Here is a 22,286-nt window from a genome sequence, read left to right on the forward strand (position 1 = left end):
TGTAATCTAGTAGTTACTTTCATTCTTTGAGAAGTAAGTAAGCTCTCTCTCTCTGACATAATGCGGCGAAACGCCGGTCGGCAAAATGTCCGACTCCGAAACGTCCGTCGGCAAAACGTCCGCACACGGCAAATTGTAGCAGATAATTAGCGGATGGGTCTTGGAGGCTGAAATTTACAGCTTAGTCTTATATCGTGTATATCTCCTTATATCTGAAAAAAAGCCGCAAACCATTCATGTTTGTCTTTTTCAAGATTTCACATGGACACCAGCCATTGGTGATGGTTGTAAAAGAAACACTTGGGATTAAAGTTAAGTAAGACTTAGTACATCGCATGCAACCCATCGTAGGGTGAAGGGAGAAATTTGTGTTTTAAGCTGAGTCAGTAACTAATGCTATATCCATGCAAGGCTGCCAGCCCTGTAAACAGATGTCACACGCCGACAAATAAAACAAACAAACAAAAAACAGAAAAAAAACAGCGTGCCTGAGACGAGAGGGGAACCCAGAACAACCAACCCTCACTGTATCAATGACAGGCGCTAACCGTTGTACAACAACACACTACAATTACATCCACAGGTCAGTTTATTTGAAATTATTAGTGTATTCTATCCACAATATTTAGTCACATACACCATTCATAATGACCCACCATCTTACCGTTCATCTACATGCACTTATTTTCAGAAATGTCTTCCGTTTCGAAGAGCAATATTTAATGAGGGTCATATTTTTTTGTTGACACTTACCGCATCTACACAAAACGATTTCTGCTACACGCGGACGTGAACTCTCCACCCGGCGGCTGACAACTAGGCCAATGCGTCAACCTCACCCCGGGGTCAGCGTGACCTGGTGACGTCACAGGCAGGTCTGGGCAAGAGAAAGTAGGTCTGACGAGCGAAGTCCGCACGATTTCTACTTTCGGTTCGACAGACGACACAACGACACGGTGTACGTTAATGGTGTACGTGGATGTACAGTGTACAAGCCTTGTGTCGGTAAGTAGCTTCTACCCGAGACCTCACTTGCAGTAATTAATTATTCAGGTGTGGATATCGACCTACCACCTCTGCCTGCTGACGCTGTACTGACGTTTTGCAGTTCATTGATCTTCCTCTGTGACCCGGTGACAGTCTCAGGCTAGAGAATATCACAATGGCTAGCTAATGTGTTCAGAACAGGAGAGTACGTGTTCATAACTCTTTTTGAAAAGGTATGATGCTCCGCGGGCCTGATGGCGCAACGGTTAATGTCTGTCACCAGTACAGCGAGGTTTGGGTGTCCTGAGTTCAGATCTCCTCTCAGGCGCCACATTTTTACATGGCCGCCTGCTTTGTTGTGATATTGTGATAAATTTACAGTATAAAAATACGTCACTCTGATGGTAGTAAACTATGCTGAACGTGTAAACATTAGTATTTCAAGAGGTTCTTGAAGGTGTAAAGGGAAGTTAATATATAGATACACTAACTGGCTCTGCTTAAACCACTAACCACCATACAATGAAGCAAGCGAATAGTAAATAGGACAATGAGTCATTAGTGATCTAAACACATTTAACAAAGAACAAAGTTAAAAAGTGCAACCTTCCACCTCTCTTTGTATTTCTCTCTAATATATATATATGTATCTCGCATTTATATATATGTGTAAAGTTCTAAACACTCTACTATTTATAGATGAATATATTCTTGCAAAATTGTGCACAATGTACATGATAAAAAATGATGATTTCACCTCACAATATTTATATTTTTAGGAATGGATCACGGACAACTAAACGACTTGCCAGCAGCTTTGGAAGCTTTTGCTAAAAGCCTTAAAACCAACGACGAGTGTGAGCTCAAGTCCTTACGTGTTTATAGTGTTTGTAAACTTGTTGATTACAGAATTGATAACTGTATGATGTTAGCAATTATTATGTATATGTGTGTGTGGTGATCTTTGTGTAAAGCACTTTGAGTTCATCTTATTGGTGGAAAAAGCTTCAACAGCCATCATCGTCATCGTCGTCGTCGTCGTCGTCGTCGTCGTCGTCATCGTCGTCGTCCTCGTCGTGTTTATAGCTTCTTCCTAAAGTAACTGCTTCCTTATCAGAGGATATTTTATGCTTACGTTTTTCGCGTGTTATCATTGTTTCGGATTTACAATATACTTTATTTTGGGTATATTAAAATTAAATATTAAAAAATGCGTTAAGTAAAATAGAAATGATAAAAAAGAAACAAAGACGATTACGGTACTATGTTTACGAAAGTTTATTTATTTATTTTAGGGAAAAGACTGCAAAAGTGCAAGGAACTCGAGAAACAAAACCAGGAGAAGGCTAGTACGATAAAAGAGAAGGACAAACAACTCGCCGAACTACAAAGTAATGTATTTATTTCGTTGAGCTACACCTTATTGTGTTTATTTCTATGAACTACAAAGTAACGTGCTTATTTATATAAGCTGTTTATACAAGTAAAATTGTAATTCTAAAACATAGAGACATCTGTTAAAATACTGTGACGTAGCGCGATAGGGCAATAGTCTGTTGATGGCGATATTTACCTTAATTTTAGTTAACACTATTTGAAGCAAGTTCTGCTCACTGAAGTCACCACAACAAACATTTGTAATACTAAGGACCTAAACTTTGTACAGTGCTCAGCATCATTATAACATAGTGTGTCATGTGATTAGTTAATCGCAAGAAATATTCTCCAATCATCACAGTTCTTTTCTAACACAACATACTTTCTTTTGAGTCTGAAAATATTCGCATCTCTATAATGACATTCATTTATACCCAGACATTTTAAATAACTGTATTTAACTTGTTCATTTATTTATCTTTCTTAGGCAAATTTGGAAATTGTGAGAAAGAACTTAATGAAAAGAAAATCGCTTTAGCTGACCTGCAGGAAAAACATAAACATGAACTTAAGGGAAAAGGTAGAGTATTTATTTACAGCAATTTATTTCTAATATGTCGAATTTTGTGTCTATGTCTGCCTTTCTGGAAGTTAAGAGATGATTAGATGATCTTTTGCGTTGTGTGTTTGCACAGTGAATGATAAATAAGCTTTCCCTATGATATATGTATATAAAATGTTTTGTAACTATAACATTAATATCTATAGTTAATTGTTTCACCACTGAAAACTTTAAATATATTTGCTGAAGGCACCACTTTATATTTCCAGAAACCGCTCTTGCCAATGTGAAGGAGTTAACTGCACAAAATGAGAAGCTGACAAAGGATCTTGACGAAGAGAAAAGTAAGTGTGAAAATAATGAGGAGATTGCAAGCATATGTGTGCCATCAAAGGTTTACAAACACAAATGCATGCTTATACTTTGAGAGAACGCAAATACCTTGAAAGAACACCACAGAAGCTAAATAGAGCAAGATTACAATGAAATCGAGAAACGAATGACGACAGTGTGAATGAATACAGCACGCAAGTGTATGACGACATCGCGAAGACAATACGCAAGGTATGACGACATTGCTTAGATAACACGCAAGTGTATGACGACATCGCGAAGACGATAAGCAAGGTATGACGACATTTCTTAGACAATTCGAAAGGCATGACGACATTACTAAGACAACACGCAAGGTATGACGACATTATTACACAACACGTGAAAGAAATTTGCATACAATACATCCTGCTCTGGTTATTACAAAACTGAAAGGATCCTAACATAACATCACACAATACTAACGATACTAACAGTGTAATTTTTGCTTTTCTTTCAGAAAAAGCCACAAAAGAACGGGAAGTACAGTCTAAGAGAACTCAGAAGCTGGAAGAAGATATCAAAGAGGAGAAAGGTGAGATCAAAGGTGGAGGAAGAGGGGCATTACTCTGGAGGATCCAAACGTCAGGGTTTAATGTTTCTCCAATGTTTTTTTTGGACATTTTTCTTTCAAACGCTAGCTTGTAAAATGATTTTTCGTGCGACTATCGCTTCCTTTCCAGTCGATACTACCAACGATAGACTGTGTCATAGACATTGAATGTTGCTTGTAAGTCATGACGACTGAATTATTATATCACAGTACAGGATTTCTTTCTAACATGATATAGAATAACTTGTTCTCTAAATAAGCAAATATTTTGTTATACTTATATACAAACCTGACTTACACACTCACGGGATGGACAAAAGACCCCCACACTCCACACACACACACACTGCACATACACACACACACACTGAACACACACACACACACACTGCACACACACACACACATATTTCCCATATTTGTAGAGAAATCTTACTTTCAGATACATCACTTAAATTGCGAAAGCGAGCGGCGCTGCTCGAAGTGAGAGGCTTGCTGTGGAAAGCCCTTTTCTGGATCAGATCGAATGAACTTGGTATTAATTACTATAATTATTTTACCTTTTATCTGATTGGATCAAAATTAGTAATTAAGAATCTAGCTTGTCGTTGATCAACATATTAGGTCAGTTGTAATCTTACCTTCTACTCTGTGGTGTGCATGGTTTGGTAATTTTTCCACTTTCAGCGGAATATTTACAATTGAAACATAATAGATTAGTTTCTAGTTTTCCTGGACATAATTATGTGTATGTAATATAAATCTAAGGTTACCCAAGAATACAGCATTGCGAAGCTTGACTAAATGAAATTGTACTTCGCACTTTTCTTCTTATCGCTCTTACAGCAAAACGAGAAGAAGACTATACAGAAGCAATGAGGGAGCTGGAGGACACTAAGAGAACGAACGAACAACTGAGCATTCAACGCTCAGGTATGGTGTGTGTGTATGTGTGTTTGTGTGTGTGTGTGCGTGCGTGTTGGGGAGGGTAGCAAATATTAGCAAAGAGCTCGAGCTGTTTTTTCTTTATGGCGTACGCCATTATGTCATTTATTTAATGGTAATCTTCTCTAAATTCTCAGTTAATCCAAAAATCGTGAAGACTTTCATTCAGTTTCTCCCGCCCAGCGCCACTTTAAAGGAAAATTCATCAGATGATTATAATACTTAAACATACAGAATGATTTATTATCTCGTGACAGTGAGTTACACGTAGCCCCTCCATGTCTAGGGTAGACAAACAAATTTATTTCTTAACAATGATTACTTAAAAGCAATCTTTCATAACTATCACAAATATGCATATCAAAATAACATTTGAAAAAGGTAGCGGAGAGGGCGATTCGGGAGGGAAGTGTGAGGGAGGGTCCAGAAAATAGAGGGAGGAACACGTGTAGGGTAGGGAGACAGAGACTTCACGTTTGCTCATCGTGTCTTTGTGTGTTTTGTGATGACTTGATAAGCAATTAATATTGTATAAAAATTCCCTTCTTGTGTATCATATATTTTTTTATCTTTTTCAACAATTATAGACGCTATAAATCAAGCAAACGAAAAGAAAATTGCTCTGAATATGGAAAGAGGGCGTTTAGAGGGTATGTAAACAGTTTCGTTCGCCTTTATTGTTGAATTTTGTTTTGAATTTTTGCTTTGATTATTTTAAAATTTAAGTAATAAGATGATGCCATGAATCTTGATTGGAAAACATATTCATTCAAACTATCACAGTTTAACATCTCTCCTATGATCCCTCAATAAATACTACTCGCCATTTCATTTTATTATTTTTGTGAAATTTTCATTTATAATGCACAAATAGACCATATATACATACACAGAACTCAGAAATAGAAAAAAGAGCATGACATGTAAATATAAGGTAAAGCAGTCATTTAATTACATTTATTAACAGGATAATTCTAACAGTCTCGTGTTTAACACTAGACATTTAATATCATTCCTATCTTTCTTTTCAAGAACAAAGAAAAGGACTCGAACAACGACTTGTGAAAAGCGAATCCAAATGTACCAAACTGGAACAAGAATTGTCATCAGTAAAGAGAGACAATGAAAGTCTGGAAAGTAAGTCGCTGACACCTAGTGGCACATACATTCATTGATGTCTATCACTTTTCTTGTAACTTTTCTGTCAGAAAACGAGTTCTAGCCAAACTTTTCTTGCACTAGCGCCACAAAAGCAGCTATAGATAATGATCTGAACATGTTATAGAGTAGTGTTTATAACTATTTGAACACTGTTGCCATGGTGCTTCCTTTTGAGGTGCAAGAGTAAACACTGGACAACGAGAGAGAGAGAGAACATGGACATGGACATGTACACACGTTACAGGTACAAATGCATGCATGTAGTGTAGAATTTTACTCTTCCCCTGTTTCAGTGGGTTTCGCAATTGTGAAATAAATAATTTATCAATATAAACCAACGTTGTTATTCAAGTTCTGTCCCACCACACAGACACAAAACGAGAGCTGGAAGAAGAGAGGCAAGAATTGGTCAGACAGAACGACATCTTGACAGGTAAACCGAGTTGCACTTTACTTGCCTGGGTTACCTGGTGTTTGTGAGTTACATCCCTAGTGATGCATGATTATATATATACATTCGTCATCTAGAGAAAACTGTTTTACTGTTTCCATGACTTTTACAATGGCTATAATAAAGATTCTTAACCATTACTATAACTAATTTTAACATTTGCTTAACAACATAGAGAGAGCGCTAATTAACTTGATTTACCTAGAGATTAAGGGCAGCTGAAGTAGAAACATTTTAAATGTCAAAAATCTTTTCAGAAAAAAGTGTTTCTAAGTGCTGATCTTGAATTAGGTTTCAGAAGATTTTATTTTATAAACAAGATGTTTTAAGCTGAATTCCACATGCTGCTTTCAATCAAAGCATCCCACTGTTTATTTAGCTGCGGCAGAAGTGGACAAACAACTTACCGCTGCCTACCAACAGGAAGCAGAGAAGATTCAGATGCAGCTAAATATCCTGGAGGTACAAAAGCAGTCGGCAACAGGTAAACTGCGTGTTTAATGTATAGGACTGTTTAAGACAGATTTGCAGGTGGTTAATAAACTTCAGTTTATTAAATGCCTAAAAATGTAGCATGAATATAAAATGAATATTAGTTTGTGTTACAGCGCCTTCTTGAGGGTAAAAGACTATATTACAAACAATAGACGAGATTTAGAATAAGAGAGGATTAGCGATCAAACTGAACCCTGAGGACCTGTGGATGAATGAGAGTTTAATAAGCAACAAAGATCAAAATTGAAAGTCATTAGTCCTCCATCGCCTCCCCCTGTCAATAAACACATAGTGACATCAATCTCAGAAGTTGTTGAATTTGCACTGTGCTCTCATTATACAAATAACAACACATGATGGCATAGTTATTTCCTCTTTCATTCATTGTAGAGCACATGGTGAAGGCAGGAGAAGACTGTGTCAGAATCCAGATGCAGCTGACTGTGGCGGAAACCGCGGTGACGGAACTGAGAAAAGAGGTGGAGGTCAAGGACATTCGTCTTCGGGAGATGCAAGGTCAACCACTAGATTTATTTCATCTTCAAGATGTAGTTAGCAAAGTGACTAACAGACAGAGTTGATCGTAAGGGCAGACAGAAGGACAAATAGATTAGACATTCTAGTACTGTAACAGAGATTAATTATATGTGTAGGTCATCACTTCGCTACCATACCAAACACTATGTGTCCTTTGACCCCATAACGGTTTACTCCAACGCCAGCATTCTACCAGTCTCTGACTATCCATGATTGACTTGACAGAGTGATACTGGAGAAAGACAAGCAGTCAGAAAAATCAAAATACTTGTAATTGTTGTGTCTCCATTAGACCAACTGGATCGACTGGAGGAGCAGGATTTGTCTCGGAATGAAAAGCTGCAGACAGCCACACTGGACATCGCTCGTCTCCAGAACAACGCCGCGCTGGCAGAGACAACAATCACAGGACTACGGCAATCATTAGCCGCTAAGCAGGGTGAGCAGGGAGAAACTTCATAGCTAAAACTAAGATAACTAAAACTAAGACTCTATTTAACTGGGATTCTTTCTTCTGGGCAATGTGCAATTAATGGCAAAATTGTATATGGATGACTATTCAGTTAACAGTAAAATGACGATTATCAAATTTTTGGGGGTGTTTTTGGTTTCATTTAAGTTTGTATCTGTATCGTTTTGAGGTTCTTTTTATCTACTTTATTTTTTATCTCAATTATATGCATCTTAGGAAAAAAATCTTTCTGTTTTAATAAAAAAAGGAGGTCCACCTCTTTAGAATTATAATCAGAGTTATCCTCTCTCTATGCAGGCGAGCTAGAACAATCAGAAAGGAGTTGTCGGGACATTTCGGAGAAAGCTAGACATCTGGAGACCACACTTCACCAGAAGGTGGAAGAAGTTCGGCTAAACAAGTTAGAAGTGGACAGATTGAGACGTAAGTTCTGTGAAACAGATTATAGGACTTGGTGTTAGTGTAAGAGATACTCTCGAAAACTAGCTTCCTTTTAAATATTCTAGTGATGTCGGGAGCACAGGTCAGAATTTACAGTCAAACGACCTGACAGTGAAAGTTTCCAGCTGGTGATTGAGAAACCGTTTTGTTTGTATCGTTTGCATCAGACAAGTCAACCTCACAGCTTGATAGCTCACAACCTCACAAGTCTGTCTGTCTCGCAATGAAATATTTATGTCCTGCTACTCTTGTGATAAATCTTAAAGTCTTCATGGCATGGTGACAGTGATGATTTATATCTACTTCGCTGGTTTTATTCAGGAGACCTGTGTGCAACCTTGCAGCAGAGGTCAAGAGGTCATTTCCAGTAAGTGTTTTAAACAGATTCAAATACAATGTAAATAAACAGTGGATTATATTCTTATTTAAAATTAGAGACTTTTAAAAGTTACCTTAGAGGAGATTTGTAATAATACACTACAATGTGTTTTAATCCCCTCTGCATCGTAAATACTATAATGGTTCCTTATGTACTCGAATCAGTTTTCTTAATTTTTTTCATTTGCAGAAATAGGAACTAACAACATTCTCAGAATGGCCGGCAAGCTAGAGAATTTGAGGACAAGAAAAAACAAGCTAAAAGGATGAGAATAAATGTAAAAGTTGGCGACCTGTAAAAACGTATCTGTGTAACAACGGACGTGTACAGGTGGACTGCCGAGACCAACGTTTTGCCTCTTGCCAAGTTCTCCACTGTTAGTCTCGGCGAGCGTAAACAATGAATGTTACTAAACCGGAAGTTTTGTACGCACCTGCCTCGTTTTAGTACAGTCAAATCTCCCTACTATGCCACCTACTGGGACCGAGCAAAAGTGGCATAGTAGCGAGAGTGGCATAGTAGAGAGGGTTCGTAAAAACGGCTTTATTTGTTCAAGTTACCCGTCAGTCCAAAGCAGGGGTGGGCAATTAATTTTCCCAAGGGGCCGCATGAGAAATTGGGATGGTTTTAGAGGGCCGGACTAATATAGTTAACTCAGTTTTACCTAATACTGTATGTATAGTATATATACTGGCGGGCGGGCCGGTCAGAGACAGGAGGCCTTTGCCCAGGTCTGGTCCAAAGCTCTCAAGAATCGTCGGCTTCGCTAGCTGTCTCCTCTCATTCTCCCCCTCACCTCTTCATCCTCCACCCCTCCCAACCACATCCGCGCACCTGCATCCTGTCGCTAGTCGGCTCCCTCACACCTTCCCTCTGTCACGTGGCTGTCACCCGGCCAGCGACCATCACCCCCTATCGCCAGCCTCCACCCTCCCTGTGTGCGTGCTATGTTCCATCCACCTAACTGCGATGTCCCACACTACCATACAGTATAGTAATCGAGCACTGCGCGGAATTTCACAACTTGTGTCTTTTAACAATCACAAAAAAGTGGCATAGTAGCGAGAGTAGGGGTGGCATAGTAAATTTTTTTTTTTACATTGAATTTATAGTCGGGACCGAGCAAAAGTGGCATAATACCGAGAGTGGCATAGTAGCGGGGTGGCATAGTAGGGAGATTTGACTGTAGTTAACTGGAAAAATCGTCTGCCAGCAGTTCAGTAATACAAGTTCGGGGTGTGACCGACCAAATGATTTACACTTTTTTGGTTTCCATGTAAGTAGGGTTGAGAAAGAAAAGTCTCAGGGAGTGATAGCAAAGGACATAATGCAAAGCTAGGATTAGTTGGTACAAAAGTTTCAACACTTTCGTCAGTGTGACACCTTGACAACAGCAGCTGTGACTCGGGATGTGGGTGCATGGCAGGTATACAAATTAATTTACCCGTTCGGTTTTGTCCATCTTCACTGATGTCTACCTTTTAAACGTCAGTCATGTCTGAAAACGCCAGCGTTGTTACAGTGTGGTTAGTGGGACGAGGAACTTTTTTTTTTTTAATCAGCATATACAAGAGATATATTTCTGTACCTTGATTTGTAACCTTTTGGTAAGCTAACATATAATATGCCACAATAACATTATCATCATACATTAAAGCAACCCCAGTACAGAAATGCACGTGGCTGCGATCCAGAGGGCATCCTTCTATAAAAGGATGTGAGACTGAGGGTTTAAAAATGGATAAGACATGTGCCTGTCAGCTAGGAATGAGAGCCTTAATAAACTAATCAGCTTGTAGTCAAAACTTGTGTTTCTAGCACAAATTCACACATTTGTCCTTTTCAAGGCTTGCTTCTGACACCAAGTACTCCATACACAATGTTATGATATATACAACAATCTCAACAATGTCGCTATTAATAATAATTATTAATAATAGTAATTATCCTCGTGGTTTCATTTTAGCCTAAAGTTGTTTTGCTTGTCAGTAATAAAGTGCAATTAACGTGTCATTATAACACAGTTATGTACAGAGACTAACACTTGACTTATATACTCAAATAAGTGGAAAACTATCGTGTGAGAGTTTAGGTGATGCCGACTTACTAAGGATGCCTTGTTTATATTTGTAAATATACTTTTCATTTTAAATTAATAAACTGGATTAAAATTTTACAACTTTGTACTTTTTTCTGTCAAAATGTGAGCAGATAGGTGTTCTGACAACGTGGCTTAATGGCCCTACACTGTATGTAAACAAGCACAAAAACAGGACAACAACAACAAAAAACCACCCCTAGTACTTTGTGTATATGTGGTTTATCTGTGTTTTCGTCTAGTACTGTTTATGTGTGCGTGTATATGTGTATGGGGTTGTGCATGCACACCTTACTGTGTGTCATGATGTGTGTGTGTGTGTGATTTCTCTGTGCTCCTGTACAATATTCTGTGTTCACGTGTGTATGTGAAACTCTTCGAGCTCAGTGCTGGGGAAAGTGATTAAACAAACACTTTTTAATTTTCCTCTTTTTTGTTATGTGCTTCTTCTTCTTGTTCCTTTTCGCCCCCAGTAGAGCATAGAGCCCCAACCACACCCCGCTATCGGACCCGGGTTTGTTATGTGCAGGTTATAAATATTGCCAAACGTTGAGGAAGTGTTGAGACAGGCTCAGGTCATGACCCACCCACATGTACACCTGTGTGTAGCTCCACTCACTGACACCTGAATACACGCACATACTTGTCTGTACGATCATGTTACTCAGGTCTTGTTACAGATGTTACCGAGTTGGCACGTCCGCAGTGGTTGTCGGCGTTGTTAGGGAGGTCACGTGTGTAGTCGTTGTCGTTCACTTTCGATTTCGGTTTTTACAAAGAACGATTGTCGTCAGAGTGAAAAATTTCTATACGATGAGTGTTTAGCGAAAGTAATCTGTCATACAGAGTGTTGCCTCTCTGGTGAGTAAACTTTAATCTTTTCTTGGTGTACATGCAGTAGCAACAGTCTTTACATCATACAGGTTTGCTCTGACACATATGTGCACACACAACAACACGTACACACACACCAACAAACACACCTGCACGCGTTTGGTTATTCAATGCCCAAGAAGTGTTGCCTATGGGTCTGTAGAGGTCGAGTTCAATACTCGTCGTGAGACCTCAACTGTTTCTTGGCAACTCGCCATTGTTACAGGTAAGTCCGCTGGGTTCGTGCGTGTGAACACGTTTACCCAGACCGTGAGCCTACCTGACCTAGGTAATGGACTACCTGCAGGTATCAGCTTCAACATGGTATTCATAGATTCAGTAGAGACCTTTGAAAATAGTTTTACCAGTCATTGGCTTTTCGGAGAAGACCTTTCCAATAATGTTGTCACGCAGAGATCGCGATTAAGTTCGATAGAAGCGAACACTAAAATTTTCTAAACCTAACAAATAAAGTGGCCTGATATAGGACTATATTAAAGCTTAGTACATAGCTTTTTTCGAATAAATATTTGAGAATAGCGCACACCACTAAAAACTGAATATGGCAATCTAAACGAAGTCCTTCGTTTGTTTGTTTTTTGTCGTTTCCAAAGTGAAAATATTTTTGTCGTCTAAAAAGTGATCGAGAAAAATTTGGTCAGAGCATATGGATTCAACTTTTATAAGCTTTTTGCTTCCTTGTTTTATTCTCAATTCAATTGTAAATCTCTGTGAGACTGTCTCTTAGGACAGTTTCTCCTGTTACCATACCACTATTACAGTCAGATAACTTTCACAATTTACTGGTTCACAAGTCAGGACTAGCTTTTCTGTCAGGATAACTACATCATCTAGTTTCCTATCCAAGATAAGGCACTCACACCCACAGGTAAAGTGCCGATGTCCATGAGTACGAGTCATGTTTGTGTTGGGGACACAAGTCACAGACAAGACACTGCGTGCCACACCTGTCCTTTCTGACAACAGATTACAAAGATCTGTAGGTGCACTTCCACTACTATTGTTATTATGCAGGAGCTTGTATTTGTTGTAAGGTACGGCAACAACTTTTACATAACTGAAATCAATACATGTCAAATCAATACTGCAAACCATAAATAGCCCGTCAATGTCATGGACGACTCTCAACCTCTCCGTCGTTCAATCTAAATAAACAAATATTACTTCAGTAGTTCCAAAATTTCTCAGTTACAGTCGGTGAAGTCCAGGAACGTTCACACTAACACACACACACATACACATTTTTACTTCCTTGAACAATCTCCCTTGAAAAACACTGGGGCCGCTGGCGTTGACGAGGCCAACATACCCGGATGACGCGATACCGTGTTCGTACCCCAACGAGTGTCGAGTAAGCTGATACACCTGGCTGACGATGATACACTTGCTGACTCCTGAACAGCAGGGGCTGACTAGGCAGACACACCTGACTGCCGACAATACACTTCAATTCATCCTTCCTTCCCCTAGGTAATTCCTGAAATCCGTACTTGGCTATGAACATTGAATTTTTACTACTATTGTGACACAAAAACCACCAATAACTCTTTCCATCATCATGACTTCCAAAAATTATTTAGTTTTCACACCATTCTCTAACCGTTATAAAGATGGCCAAAGCAATAAAAGTAACTTGTCTCATATCTTGACTAGGCAAGAAATTCTTCCGATTCCTCTTTCACTCAGAAATTCGCTACAGCATCTCTATTCTTCGACGACTGGTGTGGTAATAATCAAACTCAGTTTTTCCTCCAACTACAGGGGTTCGGTGAACCTTGTGTTCACTCATGCATGATTTTCTTAAAACGTACCCACTTCCATTCATTCCAACAAGTGCTGAGTTAAGGCAGACGATCCCTGCCTCCCAACAGACAAGGGTGGCACCCCGACCCTGTTCCTAACAGTTTGATTGTAGCAGACTTCAATAAACGACCTCAAGTTTTTTTTTGAAATTAAGAGAGCTGTCCTTACTGCAACTTCCCATTCCACCCAATTGTGGTGTGGCAATGACCATACTCGAAATTGTTATCATTATCTGTTTCGTTAAGAAAGAAATTATTATGTTTGCGAGATGTTAAAAATATAAGGAAGAACGAAAGAAAGATAAAGTAGGAGCTGTGTGTGTGAGAGAGAGTGTCCGTCCAGTACATTTTTTTTGTGTCTTTGTCACCAGATATCGACTGTTAAAAATGAATGGTGAAAAAAGGAGACAGGACACAACTCAGAAGACAGATCTAAACAAGAGTAAGATAAGCAGTGGTGTATGTAAAAGTGTTGGCTTCCTTTATCAGAAAATAATGTCCATAGAAGTGAAGTACATTTTCTACTAAGAGAGAAATATCGGTCGTGGTGTCTCCAGTATTCGTGTATCCTGATTTCTCTCTCGCTGGTAATTTAACTCAGGGTTGCACATGTAGCCTGCCCTTCAAACTGATATTAGTAGTAAAATTCCAGTGGGAAAGGTCTGCTGTTGCCACAAGGTAGGGAGAAACTGAATATAAAAAGGCTTGATGGTGGATTTCTTGGTACTGTTTTTCAGATCAAGCAAGTGATACCCCTAAATCTCAGAATTCGACCCCGCAACAGATTCAAAAACAGCAACAACAAAATGATCAACAAAGGCAGCAACTAAAAGATAAACAAGGGCAGCAACCAAACGATCAACAAAGGCAACAACAAAAAGATAAACAAGAGCAGCAACAAAACGATCAACAAAGGCAGCAACAAAAAGATAAACAAGAGCAGCAACAAAAAGATAAACAAGAGCAGCAACAAAAAGATAAACAAGAGCAGCAACCAAACGATCAACAAAGACAGCAACAAAACGATCAACAAAGGCAACAACAAAAAGATAAACAAGAGCAGCAACCAAACGATCAAGAAAGGCAGCAACAAAAAGATAAACAAGAGCAGCAACCAAACGATCAACAAAGGCAACAGCAAAAAGATAAACAAGAGCAGCAACAAAACGATCAACAAAGGCAGCAACAAAAAGATAAACAAGGGCAGCAACCAAACGATCAACAAGAGCATCAACAAAAAGATAAACAAGAGCATCAACAAAAAGATAAACAAGAGCATCAACAAAATGATCAACAAGAAAATCAACAACCGCCAGAGGAGACAGAAGGTAATAGTAGCATGACCCCTATTTTTTCACAAAATATAAAATTATCCCAACGGAATAAAATTACTTCTCTTCGTTTTATCTTATCGATAATCTTTTTTATGAAGATGGTGAAGATCTTGTTTATGAGATCACTTGCAAATGCAGACAGGTGCAAATGTTATCTGCTTGATAGTTTATCTGAAACGAAAAGGTTGAAAAAGCATGGATATTATGAAATTCTCTTTCTTTACCTGCTTGTTCGCTCGATTTATGACTGTTACGAGGCAAAGTACGGTATTAGTGGCAACATTTTGTTCTCATGTCCAAGAGAAGGCGAGGCGACTGTGTCCAAAGCGATATTTCACAGAGGGAGTGAAACTTGTTTGGAATAAATCTTGAACCAATAAATGTACAGACGGCTAAAATCTCAATTTTGAGGGATTTGTGATACAACCATGACTGATAGTCAACATTTGTCTTTTTATGATAACTTTTCCTATATATATATTCAGCCAGTGAGGACAACATTCATGAAAACAACAAACGACTGGGCAAGTGTCTCCTGCTCTGGAAAGCGACCGCTCAAGCTCACTATAGAGCCCTGGGTGAGTCCTGTAGCTCTGGTAGTCAGGTTGTAATTGTTATTAAGCCCTTTCAACCTCCCTGATAGGTTGTATTTGTTCACAACAAGTGACAATCCTGTCACCATACACCTGTCCGTCCTTCAGACCCATCATCTATCCACGCCCTTGTCTGTGATGCCCTCCCCTAATCCCATTTCTTTACCGATGATCTCCATCGAGTACAGCAGAAACATGCTCGTCAACATTCAGGATTCTGTTTAGTTCGTAACTCGGTGAGATGTAAGTAAATACACTGCAAATTTGCCTTACTGAACATACACACAGCTGTATACCTATGGGGTCTTTCAGGTGTCAGCCGTAAAAACGAAAAACGGATGAAGAGTAACCTCGACTACACGCTCGACAGGAATATTTTTTTGAAACGAGCTTTAGAAGGTGAGTTCGTACATTTTGTTTACACACACAGACACACACAGACACACACAGACACACACATGCACGTAGATCAACACACATACAGACGAGTGCACAAAACTTACCCAGAAAAAACAGACAGGTACACACACGAGTCCACACATCCACGATGACTTATTGTAGTCACATATTTACAAATAAAGACATAAATAACGATACACTACACGTATAGACGCTACACACTTTACGTATAGAGACTATACACTATATATTGACACTATACAGCTTCCTTAAAACCAAACAGAAGCTGAGACATAAAATAATGGCTACTTTTTCAGACTCTAGGAAACAAGCTGAGACCGAGAGGAGTAAAAATGTGACTGAGATAGCGGCTAAGACAAGTAAGTACCCGACACTTTCCTGGAGTTCTATGGATAATTCCTTCATTCCTTCATAGTGATATGGCTCAGCATCCCAGCTTTTCTTTGCCATGGATGTTCCACCAATTTCCTTTCTTTGCTCAGGACAGGTAGAAGAGCTCAGCCAAAAGCTTGAAATCTTGCAATCAAAAGTTGAGACGCGTGACAAAGAAAACGATGAGCTCCTCAAGCAAAAAGAAGAGAAGCAAAGTAAGTGGACTCCAGAGACCAACAGTTAGATTGTTGCCATCAGTCCTGTGTGTTGGTGTCCTCACTGGACTTGAGTGACTTGAAATGTTGTCAGAGACACAATGATGTGTTCAGCTCACCATTGACATGAATGTATGTGTTGGTGATAGGTAGGCGCTGGGTGTCCAGTAGATGAACAGAAACTGGAAAGCGGAGAATACTAGAAAGCAAAAGGGAAAGTACAGAGAGATAAATATTTCTGTTTCAGACGAAAATCGACAAACTTCAACGTCAGCTTCTAAAATATCAAGGTTAGTAGATGTTTCAAAATTGAAAAGCTTAAATATCTTACAAGCTGTCTTTCAATATTTGTTTGCGGTGTGCAATGTGAGCGATGTGTTGTGTTTGTGTTCTGGATATGTGTTTGTGTGCGCGTGAAAGTAGTGTGAGTGTAAGTCAGAATGTATTGCGTTTACTTATTTGTTAGTATGTACGCATGCTCTTATCAAAAGTTCCAATCTATAACATTTTTGTGGAGTTCTATAACAACAAGAACTGTTTCCACCCTAGCTGTGGCGGTTAAACTCGGTCTCCACGTGACACAGCTCCAACAGACCGAGGACGAACTTCGTGGACACTTGCGCTTTCTTGAAGATCAAAAGACAGCCTTAGAAAGTAATTTTACAATAATTATGTAGCAACATGTGTCCTTTGATATGTTTCAGAACTAAAACCGAAAGTTTAAACAATTGTTTTGAATTTCTTGTTCGTGTCTGGGCATATATAACTTGAATATTTAAAAAAAACTGACATGATCAGTAGAATGTATATCTAGATACATGTGACGCAAGCATTTTCTGCTTTTCAAAGGTACTGATACTTTATAACACCTGTTTTAAATATATAGATATAGAAAAGATATAGAAGAAGTATTGGTGCTGAAAGATTGAGAAAGCCTAACTTCTGATTTCTTCCGTTTAAAATGGAATCCAAGTTTTCTAGGTCTGTGAAGGAAACTTCCACTTGCCCATGTAGAAATTGGGTAGTAGAGAAAAAGAAAAAGAAAAGTTTGCAGGTAAAGACGGGATGTCCGTTTGATATGTCTTACCATAATCACAGTCAACTACTGATAATTCTCTGAGCCGAAAGATTATCAGACCATTGATAAAAGACAAATGCGCTTTAAAATATTAACTTTCGTTGCAGACAATGTGACTGCACTTCAGCAGGAGAAGGAAACTCTACAGATACAAGTGATGCAAGCTGTGACAGAATATGAGAAAGTGAGGAAACAGGCCGACACCCAGGGTACTTACATCAACCAACTTACAGGTAGGTCTTCAGCTGTCTGTCTGCCCTTCAGTATGGAGCGTATCTTTGTACAATCTATAGTTATGTCCATACCTGCCTCTCTGTACCAGTTCACACTTCTCTGTTTACCTCCCTATACTTCCACATTTGTCTCTATATCTGTCTCAGTTTTTAGTCGGATTGTCTACCGTCTTTCTCTCTGTACGTCTCGACCTCTTCCTTCAATCATATCACATGATTATAGTGCTTACACACTGTTTAACTTTGCCTCTTCAGGATTCGGCTTTTATGTAATCGTCAGCTTAATTAATACGTATGTAGGAATCGTTCTCTTGCTCTGTTAAACTTCTGTTTCATACGTACTCTGTGTGTGTGTGTGTGTGTGTGTGTGTGTGTGTGTGTGTGTGTGTGTGTGTGTGTGTGTGTGTGTGTGTGTGTGTGTGTGTGTGTGTGTGTGTGTGTGTGTGTGTGTGTGTGTGTGTGTGTGTGTGTGTGTGTGTGTGTGTGTGTGTGTGTCTGTGTGTGTGTGTGTGTGTGTGTGTGTGTCTGTGTGTGTGTGTGTGTCTGTGTGTGTGTGTGTGTGTGTGTGTCTGTGTGTGTGTGTGTGTCTGTGTGTGTGTGTGTGTGTGTGTGTGTGTCTGTGTGTGTGTGTGTGTGTGTGTGTGTGTGTGTGTGTGTCTGTGTGTGTGTGTGTGTCTGTGTGTGTGTGTGTGTGTGTGTGTGTGTGTGTGTGTGTGTGTCTGTGTGTGTGTGTGTGTGTGTGTGTGTGTGTCTGTGTGTGTGTGTGTGTCTGTGTGTGTGTGTGTGTGTCTGTGTGTGTGTGTGTGTGTCTGTGTGTGTGTGTGTGTGTGTGTGTGTGTGTCTGTGTGTGTGTGTGTGTGTGTGTGTGTGTCTTGTGTGTGTGTGTGTGTCTGTGTGTGTGTGTGTGTGTCTGTGTGTGTGTGTGTGTGTGTGTGTGTGTGTCTGTGTGTGTGTGTGTGTGTCTGTGTGTGTGTGTGTGTGTCTGTGTGTGTGTGTGTCTGTGTGTGTGTGTGTGTGTGTGTGTGTGTCTGTGTGTGTGTGTCTGTGTGTGTGTGTGTGTGTGTCTGTGTGTGTGTGTGTGTCTGTGTGTGTGTGTGTGTGTCTGTGTGTGTGTGTGTGTGTGTCTGTGTGTGTGTGTGTGTGTGTGGTGTGTGTGTGTGTGTGTGTGTGTGTGTGTGTGTGTGTCTGTGTGTGTGTGTGTCTGTGTGTGTGTGTGTGTGTCTGTGTGTGTGTGTGTGTGTGTGTGTGTGTGTGTCTGTGTGTGTGTGTGTGTGTGTGTCTGTGTGTGTGTGTGTGTGTGTCTGTGTGTGTGTCTGTGTGTGTGTGTGTGTGTCTGTGTGTGTGTGTCTGTGTGTGTGTGTGTGTGTGTGTGTGTCTGTGTGTGTGTGTGTCTGTGTGTGTGTGTGTCTGTGTGTGTGTGTGTGTGTGTGTGTGTCTGTGTCTGTGTGTGTGTGTGTCTGTGTGTGTGTCTGGTGTGTGTGTGTCTGTGTGTGTGTGTGTCTGTGTGTGTGTGTCTGTGTGTGTGTGTGTGTGTGTGTGTGTCTGTGTGTGTGTGTGTCTGTGTGTGTCTGTGTGTGTGTGTCGTCTGTGTCTGTGTCTGTGTGTGTGTGTGTGTGTGTGTGATGTTATCTAAGGTATCTGTGCGTGGTTGCAGATGCCTATCAGGTGATGCAGAGAGAGGCGATGATGCACCAAGAAGACGCCGACAGAGGTCGACATGACGTCCAGACCCTTGAAGCTCAGCTACAAGAAACATGGGAGCTCGTGCAGTCACGTGACACAAGCATTGTTCAATTGCAAGGTGAGAACGCGCTCCAGTAAATCAACAATCACAATATTAATTGAGTTCTTAACAATCCAGTTTCATTTGTATTTGTAAGGTTGCGACCACAGGGTTACTTTTCCTGCTGGTCTTAGCAATAAATGTTTAAAACAAACTGTTCTCAATTTCCCACTCAGTAGAAAGTTAAAGAACATAGAACAGAAAGATTGATTATTGATTGATAGTGATTGCAAGGGTATATGACTACTACTATTGCTAACAATAATGTTTATGAGTAATAATATGTAACAACTTATAATGAATAAGGAAGAAAAAAATGTTTACGACTGTCAGAAAGTCTGGAGGCTGCGAGCACACGGCATCAAGACCTGGAGAGCGTGCTGCGCGCCCGGAGCGTGGACGTGTGGCGGTACCAGACGGAGGTGGAGGAAGGCAGAAGTGAGGCTTGACTTTAATTAATTCTTAATGGCAGCAAGTACCCTTTAAAGGTAAAAAGTTTTTCGAAGTAAAGGATGTCAGCCCTTTAGGACCTACCAGCACCTGTCGTCCTGGGCAAGTGGCAGATAGTCTGAAGGTGGCTGGACTTTCTTTAGAATGACGGAAGAATGGAATAAAATAGAACACCTACCAGATAAAAGGTGTGATGACGTGTCAATGTATTTTTCATTTCTGTTTTTCAGAGATAATACGCATATTGGAGGGAAAGCTAAGGCAGCAGAGCTGTAAGTCTTCTTTTTTCCCAGTTTTACCACATTCTTATTATTTTCACAAACACGTACCCGTATTGCGATATTCGGGTATGCGATGACACTGATCTCTTTCACATCGATATGTTTCTAAAATAAACTACATTTACCGATTCTGATATAAGAACACGGGCTTCAGAAAATGCGAGAATAATAGGTAAACAGCGTAAGATTAAATTATTTTTCACCGCTTTTAGTTGCACAGATCACACAATCAAAGCAATTAAAACAATAAAATAATTTCTATAATTTTTTTTTTTGCTTTAATTTGCAAATTTGTAATAACTCGGATCGTTTGTCTACTTCTGTACAGGCGTGCTAGCTATATAATGCTTTACATCTTTTTAGAAATAACTTGAGTGAAAACAGTTGTGAGGTGGAGTGCACGAGAAATCGTCAATGATTAACCGACTATAATTACCGTTACTGAATAGTTTTGTTTTAACACACTTTTTATTGCTTTTACTTTTAGGAGATGTGCATGAAGTCTTGCATCACAAGGTAAGAGGTACATATGAGTAGGTGTCAGTTTTACTTAATCGGCATTAAAAACTGGAATTTTGGCTAAACTTAAAAAAATTAGAAATTTATATCTCAAAAGAGAGTTTTAAAGGAACTGGATGCATTGTATATAACTTCCACTATGTTTGTTTAAGATTGCTCTTCTTTTCGTTTACAGCAATTAAAAAACAAACCAGAAAACTGCAAGATTTGATAATCAGAAGAAAACATCAAAAAGCGAGAAGACGTGAACCAGACGAAACAGGCAGGAAATAATAACAATTGCGGGACAGATACACCTGGACCCAATGGCGATGTACAATATTAAATCGGAGAAAATATATTTGTGAGACAGGAGTCAATAGAATATCTGTGCGACAGTGAGCGCATTATGATGAACCTTCGTCTTCTCAAGAAAACATATTTTTTATCAATTAAATAAATGTTCTGGGTACAACATCTACTGGGTCTTGTGTAGCGCAAAAATCTCAAACACAGTTTGTCATGCATGAACGCGTCCTTTAGGCAATATTGTCAACGGTTCGTCAGTTGGAGGAATTTCAATGACTGGGTAAAAGTGCACAATCCTGTTTCCAACGATTTGCGGCTTCAAACATTTCACACAGCCCGAGGTCAAACTCGTGAGGTCACGACACGCCCACTTCACATTGCTGCTGGCTGAACACTTACAACATAAACAAGTCCATGTATACTTTGAATGTCTATGCTATTGACTTCTGTCTGTGATGTGTGTTGGTATTTGGAGAAAGAAAAAGGCGTAGTCACCTACTGGACTTAGTCCAGACTGTCACTAACGATTCGTATGTACAGGGATCAAAGCAGGTGTAGCCTGCAACTGTGACAGGTGTGTTTCACAAGGCAGGTGTGGAGAAGGTGACATTTATGTATGTATGTCACATGAAGGGCGAACACAATATTATACAGTCATACACACCTGAAGGAAAGACAAGGACATCCTATCCCTTTGCCTCACAGGGTCTATTATACATGTGATTAAAACATTTCCTTCCTTCTCTAGCTTTGGTCGTTAAACAATCTCGTACATCATTGTCTGTACATACAACACGATTTCTTCTTAAGAGCAAACTTTCTGATGTGTATATAAGGTAAAAAATGTTTATATATTATATACAGATTACTAATTCTACGGAGTCCTCTTTGCACTTCCTTTGACAATAACTTGTTTAGTACCTACTGATGTATATGTACATATTATATCTTATAAGTATATGTACTGTAGGTACAAACTTTACCTAGTATGCTGGTTAGTTATATACTCCTATATTACTTTTGGTTACCTTTCTTACCTTATCATTAAAGATAATAATAATTTTGTTGATGATTCCTTGTGTATACACTATTCAATAAATTTACAAAGAAAGGACTATTTTGCTTTCAGAATGTTTGAGACTATATTTCAGACTATTTTGTTTTTATCTTGGCATTTAGCATTCTGCACTTAAT

At 39.4% G+C, this 22,286-nt stretch overlaps 2 protein-coding genes across 6 annotated transcripts; both read left to right on the forward strand.

Annotated features, from left to right (window-relative positions):
* Positions 1-311: 311 nt before the first annotated feature.
* Positions 312-9,173, forward strand: LOC112554669 (myosin heavy chain, clone 203-like). Of its 3 annotated transcripts, none has more exons than XM_025222611.1 (17): positions 312-1,005; positions 1,767-1,844; positions 2,283-2,378; positions 2,852-2,944; positions 3,196-3,270; positions 3,759-3,833; positions 4,294-4,386; positions 4,698-4,784; positions 5,384-5,446; positions 5,829-5,933; positions 6,328-6,390; positions 6,788-6,892; positions 7,294-7,419; positions 7,733-7,882; positions 8,213-8,335; positions 8,675-8,720; positions 8,922-9,173. In XM_025222611.1, the coding sequence occupies exons 2-17, from the start codon at positions 1,769-1,771 to the stop codon at positions 8,932-8,934; spliced, it is 1,389 nt and encodes a 462-aa protein (XP_025078396.1). In that variant the 5' UTR covers positions 312-1,005; positions 1,767-1,768; the 3' UTR covers positions 8,935-9,173. The 3 variants fall into 3 exon arrangements, with proteins under 3 accessions (XP_025078396.1, XP_025078393.1, XP_025078394.1); XM_025222608.1 differs by having other exon boundaries at positions 524-1,005; positions 7,733-7,879; positions 8,210-8,335; XM_025222609.1 differs by lacking the exon at positions 312-1,005 and adding an exon at positions 1,030-1,220 and having other exon boundaries at positions 7,733-7,879; positions 8,210-8,335.
* Positions 9,174-11,454: 2,281 nt separating this feature from the next.
* Positions 11,455-22,216, forward strand: LOC112553947 (centriolin-like). Of its 3 annotated transcripts, none has more exons than XR_003097177.1 (10): positions 11,455-11,691; positions 13,898-13,968; positions 14,264-14,854; positions 15,346-15,438; positions 15,766-15,852; positions 16,170-16,232; positions 16,356-16,460; positions 16,708-16,750; positions 17,010-17,114; positions 17,646-17,771. XR_003097177.1 is itself a non-coding variant. In XM_025221474.1 (10 exons), coding segments are annotated over exons 2-9 (603 nt in total). In that variant the 5' UTR covers positions 16,168-16,232; positions 16,356-16,427; the 3' UTR covers positions 20,775-20,808; positions 20,980-22,216. The 3 variants fall into 3 exon arrangements, 2 of the variants coding, with proteins under 2 accessions (XP_025077259.1, XP_025077258.1); XM_025221474.1 differs by lacking the exons at positions 11,455-11,691; positions 13,898-13,968; positions 14,264-14,854; positions 15,346-15,438; positions 15,766-15,852 and adding exons at positions 19,426-19,572; positions 19,888-19,992; positions 20,235-20,276; positions 20,773-20,808; positions 20,980-22,216 and having other exon boundaries at positions 16,168-16,232; XM_025221473.1 differs by lacking the exons at positions 11,455-11,691; positions 13,898-13,968; positions 14,264-14,854; positions 15,346-15,438; positions 15,766-15,852 and adding exons at positions 19,426-19,572; positions 19,888-19,992; positions 20,235-20,276; positions 20,773-20,801; positions 20,980-22,214 and having other exon boundaries at positions 16,168-16,232.
* The last annotated feature ends 70 nt before the right edge of the window (positions 22,217-22,286 follow it).

Source organism: Pomacea canaliculata, linkage group LG13 (assembly GCF_003073045.1).
Source record: "Pomacea canaliculata isolate SZHN2017 linkage group LG13, ASM307304v1, whole genome shotgun sequence".
Taxonomy (NCBI): domain Eukaryota; kingdom Metazoa; phylum Mollusca; class Gastropoda; order Architaenioglossa; family Ampullariidae; genus Pomacea; species Pomacea canaliculata.

Bases quoted from the DNA above. Each gene is read 5' to 3' on its own strand.
- LOC112554669 (XM_025222611.1), top strand. From the start codon at position 1,769: ATGGATCACGGACAACTAAACGACTTGCCAGCAGCTTTGGAAGCTTTT. The intron at 5,447-5,828 runs GTATGTAAACAG...TTTCTTTTCAAG, and splicing joins GGAAAGAGGGCGTTTAGAGG to AACAAAGAAAAGGACTCGAA. The intron at 8,336-8,674 runs GTAAGTTCTGTG...GGTTTTATTCAG, and splicing joins AGAAGTGGACAGATTGAGAC to GAGACCTGTGTGCAACCTTG.
- LOC112553947 (XM_025221474.1), top strand. From the start codon at position 16,428: ATGAGCTCCTCAAGCAAAAAGAAGAGAAGCAAA. The intron at 16,461-16,707 runs GTAAGTGGACTC...TTTCTGTTTCAG, and splicing joins GCAAAAAGAAGAGAAGCAAA to ACGAAAATCGACAAACTTCA. The intron at 19,573-19,887 runs GTGAGAACGCGC...TACGACTGTCAG, and splicing joins AAGCATTGTTCAATTGCAAG to AAAGTCTGGAGGCTGCGAGC.